The following is a 25,005-nucleotide window of genomic DNA, read 5'->3' on the forward strand; positions in this document are numbered from 1 at the left end:
GCTCCACCATCCTCATGCCAGGAGCTTACTGCTCAGGACTATATAGTGCCAAAGGGCAACTGGTCACATACTTTCTAGCAGCTCTAATAAGGACTACAAGATAATTTATTAGAATTTTATCAATATTTTGAGGGTGGCAAAGAGTGGCTGTGGGGTTTTTGTATTGCTGTTTTGAATTTTGGTAAATCTACTTTTAGAGGAATTTAATGATCCACCAGTGATTGATCTAAGTCATAGTAACTCAAGACATGAAATAAAATTGGCCTTCCATCTCTCTAGATTCTAAATCCATGGGTTGATAACTAGCTGCAGGTAGAAAATACTTGGGAGAAAAATTTTGTCTATATCAACTATGTGCAGACACAATTTGTAATCATTTCCTAAACAATACAGCATAACACTTGTTTACATAGCATTTATATGGTACTTATTACCAGTAATCTAGAGATGATTATTTTCAGGAGTATGTATGTAGGTATATGTGAATACTACACCATTTAGGTAAAGGACCTGAGCATCTGCAGATTTCAGTGTCTGATTTTGGAATTAATCACCCATAGACCCTCAGGGACAATTCTTATAATAAAACTGATTTTTTTCAAATGTTTATCAGGAGATGTATTTAATTATATGTTCTAATTTAGTAATCACACAAACATAAGTTGTAGTACTATTTATTATCAAAAAGGAAACAGGGATTCCACCGCTCCTAGGGCAAAGGAGGTGAGCCAATCCCAGTGCCCAGGAGGAGGCTCCCCCGCCGCAATTCCACCACTCCTAGGACAGAGGAGGTGAGCCGCGTGGACGCCAGCAACACCACCCCCCACCCCCAATGGAAATGAGAAGACGCGTAAACAAGCCTCAAAAACAGACTTCCAGATAGCATACAGTAACCCCAAAGGGAAACGAGATGGAACAATCTGATATTCAACCACATGGAGTCCCTGAACTGGAAACAAAAGAGGATCTGAAAAAAAAGGAATGAGAAGTAATTTCTCACATAACAGCAAAGATTGTGCCCACAGTGCAAGACATGATTAATAAATCTAGAGAGGACACAGATACAAATATAGAGGATCTGAGGAACATGATGGAATCGCAACATAGGAAACAAATGGAATCCATAAAACAGATGCAAACAAGATTTCCAGGAGATTAAAAACTCCATTGAAAGTCTGCGCAGCAGAATGAACCATTGTGAGGGCAGAATTTCAGATATAGAAGATAAGATTGCAATTAGTGACCAGGAAAAGAAAAATTGCTTTAAAATTGTAGGGGACCACGAGAAAGCAATCCAGCAGCTGCTAGACGATGCAAAGAAGAATAACATAAGACTGATTGGAGTCAATGAAGAAAGAGGAGAGAATGCAGATGACATAAAAAAACTGTTCACAGAAGTGATGGCAGAAAACTTCCCAAGCAGGGGAAAAGAACTTGACATACAGATAAATGAGGCATACAGGACTCCAACTAGCCTTGATCAAAAAAAAATCTACACATAGGCATGTAATAGTTAGGATTCCAGAAACCCAACAGAAGAACAAAATTCTACAAGCAGTGAGAAAAAAGAAACAAATCACATACAAAGGAAAGCCCATCAGAATCACAGCAGACTTCTCAATGCAAACCCTCAAGGCAAGAAGAGCTTGGAGTGATGTATTTAAGCCCTAAAGGAAAACAGTCTCCAACCCAGATTGATGTACCCTGCAAAACTATCTTTCAAAATTGATGGAGAAATAAGATACTTTCATGATAAAGAGAACCTTAGGACCTTCATGAATACCAAACCAGCACTCCAAAAAATTTTAGACAAAATCCTAGGAGAAGACAATGAGGATCACAAGCCCAGGAAGCCCAGCAGAATGAATCTGTTGGGCCTGACAAATTAAACGCAAAGGGGGAGAGTCCAACAAAAAGAGAAAGTCATGACAAGGCTTTTAAAACTTTTAACTTCATCTCCCTAATGAGTGCATAATTCAGTCTTGTTATTGTACTGATTAGTACGTTTTTGATTCTAGTGTTGCACAACTTTCCTTGTGCTGTACTGGCTATTTATCATCTTGTGTCTACTTTTTAATTGGGTTCTTTCTCATTGAGCTGTAAGAGTTCTTTATATATTCTGGTCATAGGTTATATGCATTGTAAATATGGTCTGTTTAAGGACTACTTTTTATTTTAATGATGTCATTTAAAGTTCTAAATTTTGATGGAATCTCATTTATCAATTTTTTTCTTTCATACATCATGTATCCTAGAAAGTTCTTGCCTACCCTAAATTCATAAACATTTTCCCTTATAATTTCTTCTTAAAGTTTTATAGTTTTAGTTTTTCATATTTAGGTTCATAGATCCTTTCAAGTTATTTTTATGTATGGAAACAAAGGGTTGAGTTTAATTTTTTATATACGGATACCAGGTGTTCTAGTGCCATTTGCTAAAAACACTATCTTTTCCTCAGCTCTTGAATTGAGTTTATATTCTATAAAATGTTAATGTTAAATAATCTTTCAAAACTCAGTGGACCATATATGTGTGGTTCTATTTCTAGATTCTCTTTTATTCCAATGATCTATATATCTTTCCTTACACTAGCACTGCCTTGATTACTGTAGCTTTAGAGGAAGTCTTAAAATTAGGTACTAAACGTCTTCCAACACTTTTTTTTTTTTTACTTTTCTAGGTCCTTTGTACTCCTACATAACTTTTAAATTTTAATATCCAATTCTTCATTTATAGCAAGTATACATAGACCTGAATTTTTATATATACCTTGTGTTTTCTAATCCTGCTAAATTCAAATACAAGTTCTAAGGGGCTCCTAGAGATTTCTTAGTATTTTCTCTGTAGATGATCATTTCATCTACATATAAAGATTTTGCTTCTACCTTGCCAATCCTATCCTAATTGTGTCATTTTATTGCCAGACTATTTTGGTTTAGGCCTATGTTTCAAAGTTTAATGGACAGATGAAGAGTAGGCATATCTGTCCTTGTTCCCCATCTTAGGGAGAAAGCATTGTATCTTCTCAATTCATATAAGGCATTTTTGCTGAAAGTTTGGAGTACATGTCTTTAATCTGTTGAGAAGTTTCTGTTCTACTTCCAGTCTCCTGATAGCTTTTACCATGAACAGCTGTAGAATTTAGTCCAATACTTTTTCTCCAACTAGTGACAGGATCATATGGCTTTTTCCTTTCCTCTGTTAAAATAATGATTTCTGGGGGTGGATCTTCCAGTGCTGAACCAGCACTGCCATCCCTTAATAAAACCACTTTCTGCATACTGCCAGATCTGACTTCTAATAGTTTGTTTTGTTAAACAAATTTCTATCTATGTTCATACTTTTTTCTTCTATTATCTTTATCCAGTTTTAGGATTGGCACAATGTTGATTTGCTAAAATGAGGGGAGAAGTGTTCCTTCTTTTTTCTGCTTTAATGGTTTGATATAATTTATCAGTTAAATTGTTTATGAGCCTGCTGTTGTCATATAGGTGGGTTTTCAAGCTAGGAATATACTTTAATAGGTGCTATTCAAATTTTATATTTCCTCCAGAGTTAGTTTCATTAATTTGTCTTCCAAGGTATTTCTTAGAAGTTGTCAAATTTATTTCAAAAAAGATTTTTGTAATATGCTTTCTATATCCTTTTAAATTCTGTAAAATCTGTGGTAATGCCTCCTAGATCTTGATATTATAATTTTTAAAATGTATAATTGATATTGTGTAATAATAGGAAGTAAAGATCTAAAGGAGCAGGGGAAGTGGGAAGGGTAGGGGAAAGGAAAAAAGGGAAAAGAAAAAAATATGAGAAAAGGAAAAAAATGGAAACAAAGTCTTTGCAAATAGGGAAGGGTGGAGGGGGTGAAGGGAGGTTAGGGGAAGGGGAAAAAAATAAGAACCAAGATGCTCATGTAATGGTGCAAGATCCCAGTGATGAATGTAACTGTATTTTTATACCTAAAATGTACCAGTAAACTTAATGGGGGGGGGGGAGGAAACAGGTTCAGAGAAGTGGAGTAACTTAGGAAAGGTATGTGACTAGCAAGTGACAGAGCCAGTATTAATTCTAGTTACTGTCAGTCTTTTTTTTGTTTTTAAACTGGGGATTAATTCCAGAGACTTTACATTGAGTTACATGCCCAGCTTGCTTGCTTGCTTTCTCTCTTTGTCTCTTTCTTTCTTTTCTTTTTTTTTTTTTTTTTTTTAATTTTGAGACAGAGTCTCACTAAGTCATTGAGTTGCTTGGCTAAAAGTTGTGATTCTCTTGCCTCAGCCTCCCAGAGTGCTGGGATTACAGATGTGTGCCACTTCTCCTAGTCAGTCTGTGTTCTTTACTCTGCTGCATTGTCTCCTACATGTCTGATGATGGATCCCCTGCCCTTTTTTTTAATTGTTGAATTAGAGTACTTTTCTTCCAGGTGCTCAAAGGACTTTATCTTCAGGTTAAAATAATTAAGAGCTCAGGTACGAGTCCTGTTTTATGTGTTCCAGTTGAGAAAGTACAGCTATGCACTGATGGTTAGCAGGCAGCTCTGGGCCAAGAAGTCAGGACTGTCTAGGTAGAAACAATTTTATCTCTGTCCTCAGAGTATGAGGAGCTAATAACCCCCAGCAACAAAAGTAGTAGTAAGTTGCTGTTTCCTTCCTTTTTGTGATAGTGTCAGGAATTCCAGATGTAGTAAAGCATTGTTACCCTGGAATCCTTATGAACTAAAAATATTAAGTACCCATGTTTTAAATATCATACTGTGTTAGAAAACTTGACTTACATGTTTAATTGAGTCCTGAAGCACTAATGCTTTGTGTTGAATTAAATTTTCTGTCTCTACCCCCCTTTCTTTGCAGCCATTGACCTTACATATGGAGGTATATATTGCTTTTTGTGTCAGGACTACATCTACGACAAAGACATGGAAATAATTGCCAAAGAAGAACAGCGGAAGGCTTGGAAGATTCAAGGTTGGGTTCTGCCTAAATTTACCTCCCTGATTTGTCTCATAATTCTGCAGTTCCCTCATATCTGTTGAGAGCAGAACTTGGTCAGAAACAGGGAATACCAGAAACCAAGTGAGAGTGGGAGGCAGCAGGTGCATCTGCATAGATCAGGTCACAATTGATGGAAGACACAGAGGTATCAGCTGGGCACAGAGGTGGGTGGGGTGGTGGACCGCACAGGTGCCTGAAGCACTGCCTTGAGGGGCTCTCCTGAAGACAAGAAGAGCGTACTCTAGAAGGAGATGCTCTTCTTCAGTTAAGGGCATGTTTCCAGACTGGAGCTGAACCCAGCCCAACAGGGTCACATTTCTGTCTCACCTGGGAGATGGTTGCTGCAACCCCGGAAATCCCCAAAGAGTGGTTTGGCCTCACCACCAGTGTTCCAGGAAGCATTCTCTCTAACGTGATTAAAAATAAATGTATCTTGTTCCTTCTAGTAGGGTAGACTATTTCACCAATTGAATTGTAGAATCTTGTAAAGCTTTGCATCATTTGGGTGATGCTCAATCTGTCTGCAGAGTAACATTGCCAGATGGGAAGTGAAGCAGCCCATCTGTGGTTCTGCTGCCCATCTGCACTGCCCACTTGCTCCCTTCCCTGTCGTCATGTACACTCTCATTAGCTATATAGAGTCAGAGGTACACCAGCATTGTGTAGCCATGTTCTTTTTATTTCTCCTTGGTTTCCCTGATTTTTTTCTTTCTTCAATTTCAATCCCTACAGAGGCTTACAGTGATTTGCAATAAGGCTGCTGCGTGTAGTCAGCCCTAGTTGGTGGGTGAGCACCTCCACTCAAGCAGTAAGACTCATCACTGTGTGCAAAGGGAGTCCATAAACCGCGTCCCTGCTTTATACATTCTTGCCTTATTTTGCATTGAAAACACCCTCATTCTTGAAAATGGAAGAATAGAAATAGGTGCTCTTGGTGATCAGAATTATTTCGTGTTTAGCAGATCATTTCTGGAAACAGTCTCCAACTTGTATTTCCTGTTGTTTTCCCCCTCAAAAATATAATAACATTATAACTACATATGTACAAATTATATTTATGCATATATATTTATATGTATATTTATATGTATGTGTATATTATATTTCTTTGTGCACGACACTTAAATTATGGGACCACTTAAATTACAGGGCCAACAAATACACATCCCAGACTAAAACAGAATTCTAAGGTCATTCTGCAATTCTATCTGACCATAAGAGGCTATCTCTTTTAGAGTTTATTGAATTATGCAAACATTTTAGGCACCATGGATCAAGTACCTCTGAGTAAATAGGGTGTGTATTAGGATAAAATATGATTCTTACAAGCATTTACACCATTACTGTCTTCTGTTTCAGTTCTTTATAGCATACAGCTTTTCAGCAACTGGGTCTATTTAGTTTGCTCAAAAATATGCTTCCTGTCAGTTTCATTTATTAGCTGGAAAATCCTTCATCTGAGTTGCTACTGTACTCAAGGATTGAAGGCATTTGAGGAAAAAATTTTTTGCATTAGTGTTGGGATGGCTTTAATGGCTAATGGTTTCCTTGTGACAGGAAACATGGTGTATTCATAAGACACTTAAGAGAAGCTCCTTTAAATTTAAATGATCTGGTTACCTGTCTGTACAGCAGCATGTTAGAAAGCCCTGATGTTTTGAATCCCCTCTGTGAAACACACCTTGATAAATCGTATATAAAAACTTTTGTTTTAAAACATTCTGTAAAGGAAAATTTAGCTAGTAGCACCTGAAACTATCCTTCATCTGTTTAGGTGTTGGAGAGAAGTTTTCAACTTGGGAACCAACCAAGCGGGAGCTGGAACTGCTGAAACACAACCCAAAAAGGAGGAAGATCACTTCCAACTGTACCATAGGTGAGTGGAGGACATTTTAGATCTCTGTTCTTTTTTTCACACTCTGTTGTGCTTCTTTCTCAGGGCTTCACAATACAACACAATTCTTTTTAAGCCCCACTTAATTGCATGCCATTATCAATTTGCTCAACATCCAGGTCTGAGCACCTCTTCTCTACAGGGTCTGCCATGGGCTTGAGGCACATAGAGATGAGTAAAGACCATCCCTGCCCCATGGCCCTGAGAGTCTACAAATGTCACAGGACTCACGTACATTGTTACTCTGGCCAGGTTGATCTCGGGGAGAGAAATGATGTGTCTGTGTGTAAGGGTATTTGCATGATGTTCTAAGAAATGAGGAAATGCATTTTAGAATATTTAAAAAACCATTTTGGGTTGTTAAGGCTCTATTCTGACCTGGCTGTTTTTATAGAAAATACATACAGTGGCCAAATGAGAGGGGAATGATGGCAGTGAACATTCCTCACAGTTCATATAAAAATGGTATAAAAATTAGAAAATACTCTGGCAGGCTGAGACAGTTAAGTTTGAGTCTAGTCTGGGTAACTTAGCAAAACTCTGTCTCAAAAATGAAAGGCTGGGGCTGGGGATTTAGCTCAGTGGTTTCACTGCCTGCTGCACAAGTGCAGGGACCCGAGTTCGATCCCTGGTGCCAAAAGAAAAGAAAGGCTGGGGATATAGCTTAGTGTGGAGGCCCTGGGTTTAATCCCTGGTAACGGGGAAAAAATTTTAAAAACTGCATTTTTTCTTGCTTTTCCTTTGTTTCTTGAATGCATGAATAAAAGAAAGTGACGTACTGCACAGACCTAAAAGCCCTTGGGATCCAGCATTGTGTGTCATATCTCAGTGCACAAGTAACACCTGCTCTCTGGCTTCCTGCCCAGGTCTGCGAGGGCTGATCAACCTTGGAAACACGTGCTTCATGAACTGCATTGTCCAGGCTCTAACCCACACACCACTCCTTAGGGACTTCTTCCTGTCTGACAGGCACCGCTGTGAGATGCAGAGCCCCAGCTCCTGCCTGGTGTGTGAGATGTCCTCGCTTTTTCAGGAGGTGAGCACCACTCGCCTCTGCCATAGAGTGCTTTTTTCTACCTTTTTAAAAAGCATACAGTGACTGTAATCAGGGCAGGCAAATTTCCACAATCTACATAGAGAATAAATATTTAAAATGTGCAATTATTATAGAAGACGCAGTTTTTACAAAAGGAAGTGCTAGATAAGGGGATTTTGGCCTGATTTTTGGAGGCACGTGGCCCACCCAAGAAGAGAAAGAGCTCTTCAGAGCGGCTCGGCAGACTCAACTGGTAGAAGACATTAGTTCCTGTAAACACTGGTGGTTCAACTTCTGTTGTCTGCCACACTAAAACTCAGGGAGGCACAGGCCTCATTCTTGCTTCATTCTCAAGGAAGGTGGGTTTCCTCCTCCATTATCAAGCCTTTCCAAGTGTGTTGCATCAAAGGCTTGTGTTGCTGAGTAGCACCTGTCATGTGGGTGGACCACAATATGATTGGCCACTTCTCAGCTCAGGATGGTTTTGAGTTTTGGTGTTGAAGAATAAAACCATAGTACTTGTTTGTATGCCGATTTGTATGTGAAAATTAGCATTTATGTTCATCATCTGACTCCCATTTGTTTAGGTCTTTAATTTCTCTCATCAGTGTTGTTATTGTGTAGCTCTTGCACATATTCTATTTACCTCAAAGTACCTCATGTTTTTGGTGTTGCAACAAATGGCATGATTTTTAGTTTCAGTTTCTAATTGTTTATTGCTAGTACATGTTGAGCGCCCCCAATCTGAGACTCAAAAATGCTCCAAAATCCAAACTTTTTGAGTATCAACTCTGTGCCACAACTGAAAAATTCCGTACCTGACCTGTGAGGATGGTTCAGTGTACACAAACTTTATTTCATGCACAGAATCATTAAAATATTAATGAAATTACTTTCAGGCTATACTGAGGTTTAAGTCCCACCCTAATTATCATATATTATATATAGATACAGATATGTACAAAAAATTTTCTAAATCTGAAATCCTGATCCACAAATTTTGGATAAGGGATATTCAGCCTACATTGGTTATTTTAGACTGTGAGAATGTTCTCATCATATATACAGGGAAGTGTTTTGTTATTTGTTTGTTTACAGATTGGCCTTTTTGTTGGATTTATACCATATAATCTACTCCAGGTGTTTTATAGCTAATGTAATGAAAACTTTGCATATTAACAGGAATTCTGTAATAGCCTAAATCTCTTTCAAAAGTGATTTCCTAGGGTGGCTGGGCACATTACTCTTTAGGTCAGCATTTACTGATCAGCACATTCAGTGTGCTTCAGCCTCTTCATCCCATCTGTTGACATTTGATCTTAATTCTTTTTACCAGATGACACACAGGCTGAATATCTCTTGTCTGAAATGGTTGTGACCACAAGTGTTTCAGATTTCAGTGTTGTGCATTTTGGAGTATTTGCATAGATTTTACTGTTGAGTATCCCTGACCCAAAAATACGAATACTCCAAAATGTATCATGTGCTCAAATATTCCAGGTTATGGAGCATTTTGGAATTTGGATTTTTGGATCAGGAACGTTCAGTTACAACTTTCCCCATATCTCACCTTTTATTGTCTTAAAAATATAAACCCTAGGGCCAGGGATTTAGCTCAGAGGTTCCTCCATCCACTTTGCAAGTGCAAGGTCCCGAGTTCCATCCCCAGTACAAAAAAATATATATATCTATCCTGATCTTGTCAAAGAAGAATTTGAGAGTCTTGCTTCCTTGCTTCCTTGCTCCCATGCTGCTGCTTTGTAGACAGTTGCCAATTACTGTCAGTGAGTCCAAGTGTGTGAATCTTTTTTGAACCTGAAAGAACAAAGCTAACTTTGTGACTGACTTTTTTCTTTTTTTCCCCAAGTGCTGGGGTTTGAACTAGGCACTCTACCACTGAGTCACACCTCTAGCCTATCAATAATAGCATATTGCCTACTGTGCTATTTTTTAATTCATGATTTTTTTTAGAATTTGTAATTTAGGATCTTGAGTCCTCTTCCTAAGGAAGGTACTTTGTGCCTGTGTTCCTGTAAGTTATCACTCCTCCTTTTCTCCAGTTTTACTCCGGGCACCGGTCTCCACACATCCCATACAAGCTGCTGCACTTGGTATGGACACACGCACGTCACCTGGCCGGCTACGAACAGCAGGATGCGCATGAGTTTCTCATTGCGGCACTAGACGTCCTGCACCGACATTGCAAAGGTGAGTGGCCTTCACCCAAGGTGGAGACAGGCATTTTCTTTAAAGAGGAAACAAGGTGAAGGACTATGTGTGCCTGCTTGTGCAAATCATGTAGGGGACATGTATGATTTGTGTTTTATAGGCTTCATTCTTATTTTTCTTCCAATAGGAGAAATGTCATGAATGTTCCATAAGGTTCTTTGTAGTTTGTTTTCAAAAAAAGGAAAGTTTTATGTGTTGCCCTCTGGCCTTGCTGGGGGTGGAGCAGCATGGTGGTGGGGTCCTCTGTGGCCTGCCATAGTGAGCAGCAAAATCCTAACACCCCTCAGTGCCGGACCATCCTCTGAAGCCTCTGCTTGCTGTGGCTGCTCTGAGGATCCTTGAGTTACCAGGCTTAAGTCTTCTGAATGTTACTGATCATCACCGCCATTCTCACCTGGGGAGAACTGGTCCTTCCTCTAGAAGGACCAGTTGCTGCTGTGGTGTAGAGGGCTGGGGACAGAGCACAAAAGCCAAGCCCTGCTGCTGCTTCCCAGACCTGGAGTCTAGACCCCCCATAACATAGCTGCATGGGCTGACCCCAGAGGATGGTGCCCCTTGAGGGTTTGGGAAGTCAGGGGAGGGGTGATAGTTCAGGGGTACAACAGATCCTGGGGCTAGAAGAGGGAAACTCAGAGGAAATGACTTGACCCACCAGTTCATCTTTCTTTGCACCTTCCTGTAAGTACCGTAGTTTTCCCTGTCCTAATGACATTTTGTCATATAAATTTGAGGTTCTTTGGGGCAGTATTTTCCCCTAAATCTTAAACTCTGGGAAGCAGCTGTCAGAGGACTCGGGCCATTCTTCATTCTTCTGTGATAATTCTACTTTTTAAATTGAATAAACATTATATAGGATACATGTTCCAAATGTGTATTATACTTTACTAATTTTCATATTTGCTTCACTGTACATTCATATATAAGTTAAATGTTTAGTGAACAGAAAGGGTAGGAGGGAACCCCAGCCAACAGAGAGTTAGCTGTTCTGGATGTAGGAACCCAGGAAGAAGAGCCAGAGCTGAAAGACTTCTTTGAAGGAGAATACCAGTTTATCTCATCAGCAGGGAGGTAGAGATTGTTTCATAGTGTATCTGACCCAAAATATGTTAGGCTAACTTGAAAGCTATTTTTTCACTTACTCCATACATGAAAAAGGGAATCAACCTTACCTGCCAAGTTCTTGGGCATCAAATATACTTTGTTAAGGACATCTTAGAGGGAGGATAATGAAAATTAGCCTTGGAAACCAGGTCCTTGGATAACTCATCAAATTGAAATAATGACAAGCTCCTCTGCCAAGTCTCTGTTGAGCATTGTGAACTTTCCAGAGTGCCAGCCTCCTGGCTTCCTCCTGCCTCTGTGGTGAGGTGTGGAGATTTTACATCTGCTAACTTAGTAGTGCACAGTTCAAATCACAAAGTTCTGCTCTTGCCCCAGGTGATGACAGCGGGAAGAAGGCCAACAACCCTAATCACTGCAACTGCATCATTGACCAGATCTTCACGGGTGGGCTGCAGTCTGATGTCACCTGCCAAGTCTGCCAGTAAGTGTGGCCAGTCAGCCTGCAGAATCAGAACCTGTCCTGGGGTGCACCAGTATCATGGTGCATTTCCCAGTCAGCAGAACTGATTCGCTCTAAGAAGTTTTTTAAAGTAGATTCTTGAGCCAAGAGCATACTCAGTGTTGTGGGGCTCCTCCCTTGGAGATGGGCCACAGGGTTATTTGGCTTTTATGCCACAGCATCTGCAACAGCCACCAAGTGAGAAGCCTGTGGTTATATTTAAACAACCACACCATTGTTATTTGTTGAAATAAAATACCTCTTGATAGAAGACACTGGAGAAGTTAACATACCATAAATGCTGAAAGCTATGGGGGTTAGGAGTCTGTTCCCCCTTGGAGGATATGTGAGACAGTGCTGGACAGGGTCCCTGTGGAACCTGTGAGAGCACAATGAGATCATCTTTGTTGTTGTTCACATCTAGCAGGGTGTTCTTGGACGCTTTCTCCCACATTTCTCTGCTTTCCTTATAGTTCTCAACACCTAGAATCAAATAAAATAGCCCTTTCAGGAAGGACTGGATCACTGATGGCAGTTTTTTATATATATATATATATATATATATATATATATATATATATATATGCTTCCACATTTATTAATTATTATTTTAGGGTTTCCTTTTCCAAAGTTTGCATGTAATGTCCCCATTTCTTTCCAGGTGTAGTCTCTGCTTAGCACATCCAGCTCAAGAATCAGGAAGAAGATCCATTGGCACATTAGGTCAACCCTCTCATCCACTCACAGTGTGCCCTGGTATTTTTAGTACAATTCAGTTTCCTAAAACCCTGATCAACTAATGTCATATCCACTAAAGTTGTTCTGAGTCTATAATGGGTTGCCGTCTGCTGTTCTTGTAACACAGTCCTGGGAAAAAGTCTCTGCCATCACTGTCAGAAATGTATTTTTTTGTAGGTTGTTTGTTTGTGACAGGGTTTCACTGTAGCCTCTCATTGACAGGGTCTCAGAGTACCCTTGAATTCACCATGTAGCCTAGGCTGGCCTTGAACCCGAAGCAGTGCTCATGCCTCAGCCTCCCGAGTGCTGAGATTATAGCCACATGCCACCACACTGGGCTTGGTTTTCTTTTACACAGCAGAGATCATTTTGGGCCTTAGACCTGAGCAGGTCAGAGTTCCTTGCTGGCTTCAGTATCTGTGGCGAATTTCCTGTTGTTAAATATCCCATTGAGTTCCCCTTTGTTACTATTGTAAATTAAATCTCCAGGCATGAATTGGCTTTATGAAACGCAGCATTTCATGTTCTGAGGGGCAACTGAGCCTGGTGGGTGCACACTTGGTGTGACGTATGCATGGAGGTTTGTTATTACCCAGGGTGGCAGGGCCCAGTTACTGGGTAATGACACTCTAGCTCCATCACAGACCCAGAAAGATCCGAGGATTCAGGGCTTCTGGACCTGGGGCTCCAGAAATTTATACTCTTCAGAAAGTCCCCAAATGAAGGTCATCTCCCAGGTTTACAAACTACCTAAGGAGCTGCCCTTGCTCATCTAGGGTTCCACACATCCCTCCCTCACCCCTCCTTGGGAGCCCAGGGCACATTTGTGTGAACACTCCAGCCAGAGATGTTATTGGGACAGAAGTTCACAGCAGGGCAGAGTGTTGGCGCATAGCATGTGCCACAGGGGCTGTCTTGGAGCCACAGTGAACAGTCTTCATGTGTTCTTTTGTCTTTTTTTGCAGTGGAGTCTCTACCACCATAGACCCCTTCTGGGACATCAGTTTAGACCTGCCTGGCTCCTCCACTCAGTTCTGGCCCCTAAGCCCAGGGAGCGAGGGCAGCATGGTAAACGGGGAAAGCCATGCATCGGGCACTACAACACTCACGGACTGCCTGCGGAGGTGAGACCACCTGCTCAGAGAAAAATGCATCTTCCTTACAGGAAGGCTGTGGAGAAGTTGTGGCTGGTCACCACAGAGTCCCACATTCAGGGCCAGACCAGGGTAGCAGTTTCTTTCTCAGGTCCAGGATAGAGCACTGAGAAGACGTATCAGCCTGCATTTGGCTATAGTGAATGCCCAGTAGCTCAAACTAGTTGTTTTTGCATGATGACTAGATATTTCTGTTTACCAACTTTGCATGATAGCAAAAATGCTAACTTACCTAACACAACCTTCTTAGGACAATCTCTGCTCACTGCTAGAAAATTACCATTTTTTTCTACACATTTGTATTTTTAAAAATTAAACTTTATGTTGAGATCATTGTAGGTTCCCATGCAATTGTAAGATACACAGATCTCACGTGTGTCTTACACCCAGTTTCCCAGTGATGACATCCTACAGTAGGAAATACATGCCACACCCAGAATGCTGACTGATGCAGTCAGGAGGCACAGCATCTCTGTCCCTACAGGGTCCCTCCCAGCCACGTCTTCCCCCACCCCCACCCCTACCTCATCCTAGCAGTGGAGAACTGCTTCCTATAATCTTCACATCTCAGGATATTTTGTAAATAAATTATAAAACATGTAACCTGTGGGGATTGTCTTTTCCCACCCATCTTAATTCCAAGTTGCTGTGGAGTTCATTCTTTTTGATTTCTGATGAGTATTCCATGGGATGGTGAACCACAGTTTGTTCAAACATTCACCTACTGAATGTTGTTTGGGTCGTTTCCACTTGTTGGCTATTATGAGTAAGTCAGGTCTAACAGTGTAGAGTTTTTGTGTAAATATAAATTTTCATTGTTCTGGAACAAACTGAAATGCTAGCATATATGGCAGTCAGGAATTATTGACATTACCATTTCCCTAGACCTTTCATTTAAACAAAATGCACAAGATAAGTCTTCATTAAAGAAGATGAAGAAAAAAAGTGTCTCATTTTTTGATCATGAAACTATAAACCTCCTTAACTATAGGCATGTGTTTTTTAGTAGAGAAATTAACCCAACAGAAGTGATAAAATGTCCCTGTCCTCTTTTTCCTGACCCTTACCTTTCCTGTCTTGTTTGCCTAAAATCGCTATTTTTAAATGCCTTGTAGATTTACCAGACCAGAACACTTAGGGAGCAGTGCCAAGATAAAATGCAGTGGTTGCCATAGCTACCAGGAGTCCACCAAGCAGCTCACCATGAAGAAGCTGCCCATCGTGGCCTGCTTTCATCTCAAAGTGAGTCCTCCAGAAAGCAAGCTCCATGGAAGGCCTAGCATGTGGTCTGCAGAACAGCCTTCCAGCTGCAGTTAGTCAATAGGAACCAAGGCAGCATAAGGATAGGCTGTGGCATACCCATACTTCCCCTCATCTCTGTCACTGAGAGAAGATTATTTAATAGCCCTCTAAATGCTTTTAAAAAAGATTCCTAGCTTGATAGCTGGATTTGGTGGGCCTTGATTTAGTCAAAGGAATGTCTTTTGTTTGGTGAAAGGAAACTATTGCTTTCATTTTTCTGCCACAAGTTACGGGTATATTGTCAGCACTTTTCTGAGTTCTGCTATGAAGTCCTCTTTTGTACCCCTGGTGTTTGTCATTTCAAGACTTGACTTGAACCCCATAAATCATATTTATGTAAATTAATACTGTGTTGAATCTATAAGCTCTAGATGTGGCCAAAAAGTAACTCAAAAATTGAAACAAACTCAGAAAAGCACCCATGGAGGGGCTGCTTCACACTAGTGAGCTGTCCCTGAGTATTCTTTCTGTTTGCCCTCCCCCTCTGTGTCTAGCGGTTTGAGCACTCAGCCAAGCTGAGGCGGAAGATCACCACATACGTGTCTTTTCCCCTGGAACTGGACATGACACCTTTCATGGCTTCCAGGTAGGAGAGCATTGGTTCCAGCCTAACTCCGGGGCTAAAGGGTCATCCTGGGCTAGCCCTGACCCAGCACCAAGTTTCTAGGATGAAGTGAGCCTAGCTGTTGATATGAACCTCGCCTTCCAAAACCTAGTTATTTGCCTTGATCTTAACCCAAGACACATTTCAGTAAATTGACTTTCCTTAGATAGGCAGCTCATACTTTGAGTTTTTCTCTAGCAATCTTTTATCATTTTTTAAACACGGAATCTCATCCACATGAGGTCACAGTGAGAAGACAGTGTTTTAGTTGATGGTAATGAATTTTGAAATACAGAAAAACTTATTTGATTTTGCAGTTGTGAATTTCATTTTCCTGTTTTTCAGTCTTCATTACCATAGATCCCTTAAAATTTAACCCAACAAGAAAGCATGACACTTACTAATATGTTTGTTTCTGTGGCAGCTGTCCCCAGATATACTGACTTAAAGTAGAAGCTTATTTTCTTATAGTTCTGAATCCGCGGTGCTGAGAAGGTCCACCTTTGAGGGTCCGGGCAGAATTCCATTCCTCGCCTCTTCTGGCTTTTGGTGGCTCCAGGTCTTTCTGTGGCCACATGACCGCCCTGACATCTGGTCTCAGGGCCTCCTCCAGAGTCTCTGTCTAGTCTCTCTTGGCTTCTCTCTCATACAGGCGTTGTCATTAGATTTAGGGCCCACCCAGATAACCCAGAGAGATCTCTTCTCTACATCCTTAGATCTCCAAAGACCATTTTGGGATTGAGATGCAGACATTACCTTTTTAGGTGCAGCCTAAAAAACCTGTTGCACCATCTCAAGTAAATTGCCTGTTGTTAGTTACTGACATCTTCCTGGTGTTGTTTCTCATGGTGGCCCTGTCTTTGTAGCTCCTAGATAACTGTCTTAAAATCTGACCATAAGAATTTAAACTCTGGGTTATCAGCCCACCCCTGGGAAATAAGTCCAACTAACTTTGATTTTATATCTCCAGAAAGATAATGAAGCTGTTGTCAACAGAAGGGCCTCAGAGATCTTACTAAGATCTTAATGTCTTCTGCTAACATTTGCAGTGGGTAAAGGTGTTAAAGCTTGGAACTTCTCATTTCCAGCACAGCCTCTCCCATTTTACCAGAAGCACTGGTAATGGAAGAAATAGCAGGAATCTTTGTTCTTTTTGAAGATGTTGAATGGACTTTGGGCCGGAACTTCCATCTTCCAGTAATTTGCCAAAATGATGAACACAAAGGGAAAGAGGAGGGGAACCCGGTATATGTTCTCTAGGCCTTTTAGAAAGCATAGGGTTGTTCCTTTGGCCACATACATGCGAATCTACAAAAAGGGCGATATTGTAGACATCAAGGGAATGGGTACTGTTCAAAAAAGAATGCCACACAAATGTTACCATGGCAAAACTGGAAGAGTCTGCAGTGTTATCCAGCATGCTGTTGGTATTCATGTAAATAAGCAAGTTAAGGGCAAGATACTTGCCAAGAGGATTATAATGCTTATTGAGCATATTAAACACTCAAAGAGTCAAGGTAGCTTCCTAAAACATGTCAAGGAAAATGATCAGAAAAAGAAAGAAGCCAAAGAGAAAGGTACCTGGGTTCAACTGAAGCGCCAGCCTGCCCCACCCAGGGCAGCACACTTTGTGAGAACCAATGGGAAGGAGCCTGAGTTGTTAGAACCTATTCCCTGTGAATTCATGGCATAAGCTGGGGATGTAGCTCTGCTGTGTGGCACCTAATTAGCAGCTGAGAGCCCTAAGCCCTACTTAAAAATAAAAAATCACCCTGTGTTGTAAGGATATTTTTCTTAATTGAACAGGTGGGTGGTGCCTTTACCTCAGAGAAACAAGTATTTGGAGCAGATTCTCATTATACCCAGTTAATTGTCAGGTCATTACTCTTCAGTGTTTTTCTTGCTGAAAGACGTGTGAAGTATTGTGCAGTTGTATACCCAAATGGCCAAATATTTATAAAATATTTATATTGGCTTGAGCTTCTAAATCACTTTGGGGACAAGATGTATCAAAATAAATGGAAGTCAGTATATGGCATTTCAGTTCAATAAATTGCTTAAAGCACCCTAAAAAAAATGATGTCGAATGGATTTAACTCACCCTCCACCTTTGAGAGGAGGAATGCATTCACCCTATAGTGTTTACAGCAAAACTTCCTTCGCAAAACCGATTCAGAAGCTGCTGGGGCAGCCCATGCCTAGGGTTGGTGAGACAGGCCCAGAGTCCCGGCCAGTCTGTCCTTCTGCAGGACTTTACTCTCCAGCCCAAGCCTCATTAACCTCATCAAAGCATGGGGATTATTTCTGCCTAAAACAGAGTTGTTGGAAGAACGGGAATGGGTATAAAGTGAACCCTTACACAGCATCTGCAGTGGTGGTAATCGTAGCACCTTAGGTCTCTACAATTGAATTCTAACTTTTACAGAATTTTGTTGCTATTTATTACAGCAAAGAGAGCAGGATGAATGGGCAGTACCAGCAGCCCACAGACAGTCTCAATAATGACAACAAGTAAGTGGGACTTGTGTGGGTGGCTGGGGCTTCCTTGAGGGGCAAGAGGTTGTCCTGCCTTAGGGGGTTGGCACAGATAGGAATAGCACTGGCAGCACTCCTAAGTCTCCTAGCCACTGACCTGCTTCCTGCCAGGCTCCGTGTTGCCCTTGCATGAGGCAAGCCCCACCCAGATAATCCAGGACCCTCTTGCCTCTGAAGTGTCCCTCCCACTGGGAGTTCATCCTTGTCCAGCCCTCTGGTATGAGTTTCTATCTGGAAATCTACACTTCCTTCACCATATTTAATGTGGCCCTGTTTTGTCTGTGACTGTCCTTGCCATTGGTCTTTTATAAAGGGGGAATGCACAGGACAGTGACAGTCACCTCCACCACTAGTAGTCACCACCACTTGCATCAAGTGTGGTTCCACGAGCCAGCTGGTCCTGGACGAGAACAGAGTGAGCTACACCTGGCTCCCTTCCTCCCAACCCCCTGCACACTGCAGCTTCTGGGCATTGAGTTAGTCAGTGGGCAGCCCTTCCTGCTTGGGCAGTATCAGTGCCATTGGCCAGCTGTCCTCTCTTGCTCCTTCCTCCATACCAGATACTCCCTGTTTGCTGTTGTTAACCATCAAGGGACCTTGGAGAGTGGTCACTACACCAGCTTTATCCGGCAGCACAAAGACCAGTGGTTCAAATGTGATGACGCCATCATCACCAAAGCCAGCATCAAGGACGTGCTGGACAGCGAAGGGTGCGTCCCAGGCAGATGTGGGGTTGGAGGGAAGCCTCAGCAGCAACTCCACTCCTTTGTGTCCCCTAGGTCCAAAGGAGTGACAGTGTATAGCTCCCTCAGAGCCTTATGGTATGAAGTAATGGGACTTGTTCTAGATAGAGCATCACCTTGATAAGGCCAAATGTGCCTAACTAGAGGCACATTTTTTTTGGTACCGGGGATTGAGCTTGGGTCCTTGTGCTTGCACAGCAGGCGGCAAAATCACTGAGCTAGATCCCCGGCCCCCAGAGGCACTTTTGTTGCTGTCTTTTAACTTGGAGACCCAACGTAGTCTTTGTTTGTCTTAACCATGATGTGAACTGAGCACATCAGTTCTTTATCCACTTCTGTGCTGGTTTTGTTGCTGCAGCACAGAGAACTATTGCCCTACCAGAGACCAGGGAAACTGTTGTCATGCTCCACCTGAGTGTCACTAGACTGAGCTCTGATGGGAAGCAGGATTCATGGCTCCAGTAATTTTTGAGAATTTGGACATGAAGGTTCTGAGCTGGGTCCAAAATCCACCCCACCCATTACCCCTCACCCGCAGTTTTGCCAAAAGAGACGTGTGTTGGAGGGCAGTAAGGGCATGCACCTGTCTTAGTGGTTACAGTAATCAGTAGATCCCACATTAGGGCAGTGGCTGTCATAAACGGACAATAGGGAGTACTTCAGGGGGTCAGTGAGGCCATGGTGACTCCTTGGGGGGGGGGGGGGGCAGGGGGAGGGAGTTGGCAGGTGGGGCAGTTTTACCCAGCCAGCAAGGGACTCTTTCCTTCAAGGTGGAAAAACTAAAATCATGAGCCAAGAGGTCACATACGTGCAGATCCCCTCCACAGACATCCTTACGCAGTGCAGACTGTCTCAAAATGGAATTGCAATGAAACCCTTTCTCTCTGCCTCCTCAGGTACCTGCTATTCTACCACAAACAGTTCCTGGAATATGAGTAGCCTTATCTGCAGCTGGTCAGAAAAAAGGAAGGCAACAAGTTAGCAAGCCTCATAAGATGACCCCCAGCCTCCCTGACTCCATGATACCGCCTCCCTTGCCAGCATCTGCCCACATGGCTCCTCTGTGAGGGGAGCCGGTGCCAGAGTAGACATGCGCTGCAGAGCCTTGCAGGAGATAGCTGAGTGGGGCATGTACCCTGGTGGGAAAAGAGCCAGGACACCCTCACTGACAGCTCTCCTGTGCTCCTTAGAGCTCCATGGGGTCCAGGGGTTCTCACAACACAGAGCAGCTTTTGCCTGGTGTTTCCTTCCCACATGCAGAGTTTAAAAGGTGCTCGCCTGTTCAAAACTTTTGGGTCCATTGATGCTGTAAAATAGACGTTCAAGGACAGAAGACTTGCATGCACCTTTCTCTCGGGGGAGGGCCTGGTAGTGTGTAGTGTGAACTCCTCACCCCATTTCCTGCAGCTGTCCAGCAGCTCCAGAGCCTACGGACCCCAGGCCTCGAGTGGCTCCAGGTGTCTGTTCCGCAGGCAACTCAGTGTCCCTGCATGTGGAAGCATCAGCCCAGGTGTCTCCTTCCGTTGTCCTAGGATAGGCGTTTTCTTTTCCTTCCCTTTCTTTCCCACAGTGGTGAATTTATAAGTGTAATAATAGTAAAGTGAATGATTATCAAGTTTTACTAAAATCTAGATAGTTTCTCCCTTATTCTCAAGAGTGAGCCTTGCTTTTTTAACTAGTGCTGTTCTGTTGTTCCCCCCTACGCATACACCTTTTCCCTCCCCAGGAACAGCATCAAAGGCTGTGGAGGACTGGCTGCCACTCAGAAAGGTGTTTTGATTAATGAAGAGTTTCTTGGTGGCTCCATTGGCCCCCTTCCTCCCCTTTTCCTTTTTTTCTCTCTGGTCATTGGTCTGGTCCCAGTGCCTCTCCAGGGCTGTGTGGTGTCCATGCATTGGATTTGAAGCTAAAGGGTCCCTGATGTGTGTCTCTGCATTTGCTGTGATTTCGGTTGTAGTGGGAATAAAATGACTTTGTGATTGAGCTTATCAGCAGACCTAATCAAGGATGTTCCTTGTCAGATATCTTTGCATGAATCTTTCAATTCAAACCCAGACAATTCTGAGCAATGACAACCTGGGGGACTTGAGGTTAGGAGTGCAGTTTTAACCTAGCTTGTGTCTCTCTGCTGTCCCTGCTCTGCAAGAGCTGTCTGTATGTGTTGTGGGGTGTTCATCCTGGAGGAGCAGGGCAAGCTGTAGCCAGGTCCACAGTGCTTCTCTTAGCACCAGGATGCAAGTTGTATAGGCTTTGTGGGCTTCACCTTTTCTGTCACAGGTAGTGCTAAATAGTGAGCATGCCGTGTTGTAGTACATAGTCCTGTACTCGTGGACTGTGAAATTTGAATTACATACAATTTTCAAGTGTTAAGAAATTTTTGAGTTTTTTAAAAACTATCTGAAAATGATAAAACTCCTTAGCTGACTGGCCACACAAAAAAGCAGGCAGGGTCTGGTTCATAGCTAGTTAAGTTGGGGTGGGGGCAGTGAACACAGGAAGCACCAGTCACAGAGTTGGCAGGTTGCAAAGTAGCCACAGTGGTATGGTGTGTAAGCTCTTGCCTAGTTCATTTCTCTGTTGTATTTCTGCATTTAAAGAATACGTGTTGATGTGTGGTTTAAAATAAGCATCTTCAGAGGAATTTGGATGGGCCCAAATTTTCAGGCCTGGCCCCATGCCACCAGGTTCTACATGTCTGTGACTATGCTGTGAAGCTCTCTCTGGGGAAGAGATGTTGTCTCTTAATCAGGAACATATCTGTTGGAAAGGAGACATAGCTGAAGTCGTCCTGTAGGGCTCTGAGCCGTGAAGCCCTCCCTTCGGTGCCCTGTGATGCCTGGCCTTAATGGTTGTTTGGGAACAGGTGAGAAACAAGCAGGTGTGCCGACCAGGCCTGCTGCCCCATCCCTACCCACCCCCTACCTGCCTCTGCTTGTGTACAGTGGCATTGTTTGTTGTGGAACATTATCTACAGAAAAAGCCACATCAGTTTTTTATAGGCATTATTTTAAACTTTTATCCAGATTATTCCCCTGGTCTGTGGTTTTGGCATTCAAAGCACTGTCTGGGCCAGAGGCCCGGCGTATCACATTCCTGCTTGGCCTTGCCTTATGCTGGGCAGGCCCTCAGCATAAGGTCCCCCATTTGATATGCTCATGTGTATTTGCTTTGTAGGGAACATCTTTACATTATAGGTTTGGGCATCTCTTTTCTTAGCTCCCAGTCTGGCTACTGAATCAGGAAAATGGTTTGCCTGTTTCCTCATAACCAACCTGTGTAGGTGTTCAGGTTTTCCCAGATGGACTCTTACACCCTGCCCCTCAGAAAATTAAGAGAACCTGTATTTCTAAGATGCCAGCTATCATCTCAGAGCTTCATCATAGCGCAATGGACCTTTGCTCGTCAGACATCTAAAGGGAGCATTTGAGCATGTGAAGTACCAGAAGTGAAGGGTGGCCCAGGACAGAGCGATGTCCCCCCTCCCCACCCCAGGGCCTCTCCCAGCAACACCCTGTGCTTTATACCTGAGTGCCATCCTACCTTAGCTTGGTGTATATGCTTTCCTTGTGTAAAATCGCTGTTCTTTTGACAATTCAAGTGACTTGTTTTGTTTATTGTAGCTGAAAACAAACATTGTAAGAAAAAATTTCCATAATTGTGCTGTGATTCAAGATTTTATTACCAAAATGTTTACACCCACCTTCTCTGTGTCCCTTTGAGGGCATTTGGCCCTCTCCACCCCAGTGGCTTGTAGTCTTTCCTGTGCTATAATAAAGCTACATTTTATTCTGAAAACTGGCTTATTGTTCTCTTCCTGACACAGGCTGCCAGATGTAGAATGGCAGGGGTGCAAGCCCTGAAGAGGTGACCCAGTGGGGCACACAGTCTTAGGCTCCTCTGGGTACTGGGAAGTCTCTACCCCACTTCCTCCTCTGGGATTGCCCACTGCCTTTTAACACTTGCTCCTCCTTTTTGGCCAGGAGGATGACATGGAGGATTTGAAACAGCCATAGGCCTTCAGACATGGGCATGCATGAGAGTCCCCTGAGTACCTTTCAGAGGTTGAGGAGCCTATGCCAGCTCATCACTCAGCAGCCTGGCTATGGCAGTGGGACGTGCTTCTACATGATGACGAGGTGGCAGATGTGAAACCAACATGAAAAGTAGAGAGGAAATTGGCACAGCTGGGTGAGTCCAGGCCTCTGAGACTGGTTGGGGCTATAGTGGACTTTCTGCTGTCCCTCATACTCCCCCCTGCCCTCAGATTGTCAGCCTCCTTACCTGGTTAACTCAGATCTTCAACTCTGAAAGAAGTAAGATCTCAGTCGTCTCCCCCTCCTTATCTAGGTACCTCTGATGCAAACCTTTGTGGCAAGTTCTCTTCCTGGACATACTGAGAAGCACTAGGGAATCCTTCCATTTCCCCGCTGTGCAGCACCGTCTTCAGATTTTACAGGTCAAGAATAAAAAAAGTCTATAATGGAGTTATTAGCCACCCCACCCCAGTGCTGGGGATAGAACTCAGAGCCTCACATGGCACTCTAGCCCTGTTACAGTATTTAGGAGCCAATTGCATATTCCCACTTTGATCCTCAGACCCATGTGCTGTTTTGGGCTTGTGGGGAGGGAGGGTTTCCAGCACCAGTGGTTTCTAATTCAGACAAGAAGTCCCCACTAAGACAGCCTCCTTGCCTTCCTGTAGCAGCTTTCTTTAAGCCCCATTGCATTGCAGGGTGTCCTGCAGACAAGCCTGTGGCTGCACATCCTCTTGTGAATCAGGGATCCTGGCTAGTGGGCATTGCTGGTAGGATGCCAAGGGCAGGGCAGGGAAAGCCATACTCAGGACACAGCTTTATTGCAGCAGAAACCTCAGCCCCTCCATGATGGAAGAGGTGCAGTGTATTCATGCTGCCACCAGGTGATCCCTGGTCCTAGGAAATGATGCTACCCCAGAGTTAAGCAGTAGTCCATTAGCTCAGGGAAGTTGTCGGAAGTGCCAGCCTCATGGACCTTGGTAAGAACAAGAGTAGGATATTGAGCCTGCTTAGTCTGTATTCTATCTAAAGGTCACTTCCTCATGGACCCTGAGCAGCCACAGAGGCTTGACAAAGAAGCTGCCACACCCACAGTTGTGCCATTTTATCCACCTGAATGTTGACAGTATCCTCTGTAGTGATTCTGTTCCCGCTGAGAGGACAGACTAACCTTAGGATTCAGCACTGCACTCTTGAGCTGTGAGTGTACCTGGTCAGAATCTAGCAAGTGTCCACACAGTGACAGACTTTTCACATTGACTCTGGGATAAGAAAGGAAGCTATCTGCAGTGAGGAAACAGTGCAGTTAAGAGGAACCACTTGCAGTGTGGGCTGGTGGAACAGTGGGTGAGACATGGCTTGGGCAGGTTTTTTTTGGATCCCAACTTGCCTGTAGACAGACAAAATAGAGGTGCCCTCAGGGAGGGTCTTTATTGTAAGCTAAATTTGTTCCCCAAACTTATGTTGAAGTCCTACATCCAGTGCTTCAGAATGTGATCTTATGTGGAGAAAGAGTCTTCACAGAGAGAAGTTAAAATGAAGTTATTAGGGTGAGCCTTAACCCAATATGACTGATGTCCTTAGGGAAGTTTGGATCCAGAGACGCAGAGGGAAGACAAGGTGGGGCACGGAGAGAAATGTCTACCTCTGAGCCAAGGAGCACCCAGCACAGAGGCCCTGTACTGTCTGAGAAGGAACCCACTGTGCTGACACCTAGGTCTCACATTTCCAGCCTGCAAAACTGCACAGTCACTTTCCAGTGTTGAACCTGCCTGGTCCACAGCACTGTGAGTGGCAATCCTAGCTGGGCTGGCAGCCTGCGGGGGTGAGGAGCCGACACAGTGGAGCAACCGGCTGTCTGGTGGGTGCTGTGCGGCTCTCTGGGGTGAGCAGTCAGGGTGGGCAAGATGAGTGATTTCAGTTTACATAATCATGTTCTTACCTGACTCTAGAAATGCTTCTAACAGTGCTCGTGCAACTTAAAGTTCAATTGCTAGTAAAAATGTAGGTTTAAGTTACCAAGAAAAAGAAAGAAAAAAAAATCAATTTATTTAGAAATGAAAGAGGCAAAATCAGCAATGGTTGCCATCAAAATCCAGAGAATTGGGCCAAGGATTTAGCTCAGTGGTTCTGCCGCCAGCCTTGCAAGCGCAAGGACCTGAGTTCGATCACCGGTACGAAAAAAACAAA

General features: G+C 43.1%; 1 protein-coding gene and 1 pseudogene across 1 annotated transcript in view; both read left to right on the forward strand.

Annotated features, from left to right (window-relative positions):
- The window catches only part of Usp22 (ubiquitin specific peptidase 22), a 40,731-nt gene extending 18,155 nt beyond the window's left edge, over positions 1-22,576 (forward strand). Inside the window, exons 3-13 of the mRNA XM_004868739.4 lie at positions 4,845-4,958; positions 6,760-6,861; positions 7,746-7,915; positions 9,976-10,123; positions 11,582-11,687; positions 13,409-13,567; positions 14,713-14,839; positions 15,394-15,485; positions 17,952-18,014; positions 18,599-18,748; positions 19,678-22,576. Of these exons, the coding sequence (XP_004868796.1) occupies positions 4,845-4,958; positions 6,760-6,861; positions 7,746-7,915; positions 9,976-10,123; positions 11,582-11,687; positions 13,409-13,567; positions 14,713-14,839; positions 15,394-15,485; positions 17,952-18,014; positions 18,599-18,748; positions 19,678-19,720 (1,274 nt within the window). The 3' untranslated portion in view covers positions 19,721-22,576. The remainder of the gene's footprint in view (positions 1-4,844; positions 4,959-6,759; positions 6,862-7,745; positions 7,916-9,975; positions 10,124-11,581; positions 11,688-13,408; positions 13,568-14,712; positions 14,840-15,393; positions 15,486-17,951; positions 18,015-18,598; positions 18,749-19,677) is intronic.
- LOC106008031 (large ribosomal subunit protein eL21 pseudogene) lies at positions 16,519-17,381 on the forward strand (annotated as a pseudogene).
- Positions 22,577-25,005: the final 2,429 nt, after the last annotated feature.

This window comes from Heterocephalus glaber, unplaced genomic scaffold (assembly GCF_053883595.1).
Source record: "Heterocephalus glaber isolate CG9 unplaced genomic scaffold, H.glaber_assembly_v1.0 deba00001813, whole genome shotgun sequence".
Lineage (NCBI taxonomy): Eukaryota > Metazoa > Chordata > Mammalia > Rodentia > Bathyergidae > Heterocephalus > Heterocephalus glaber.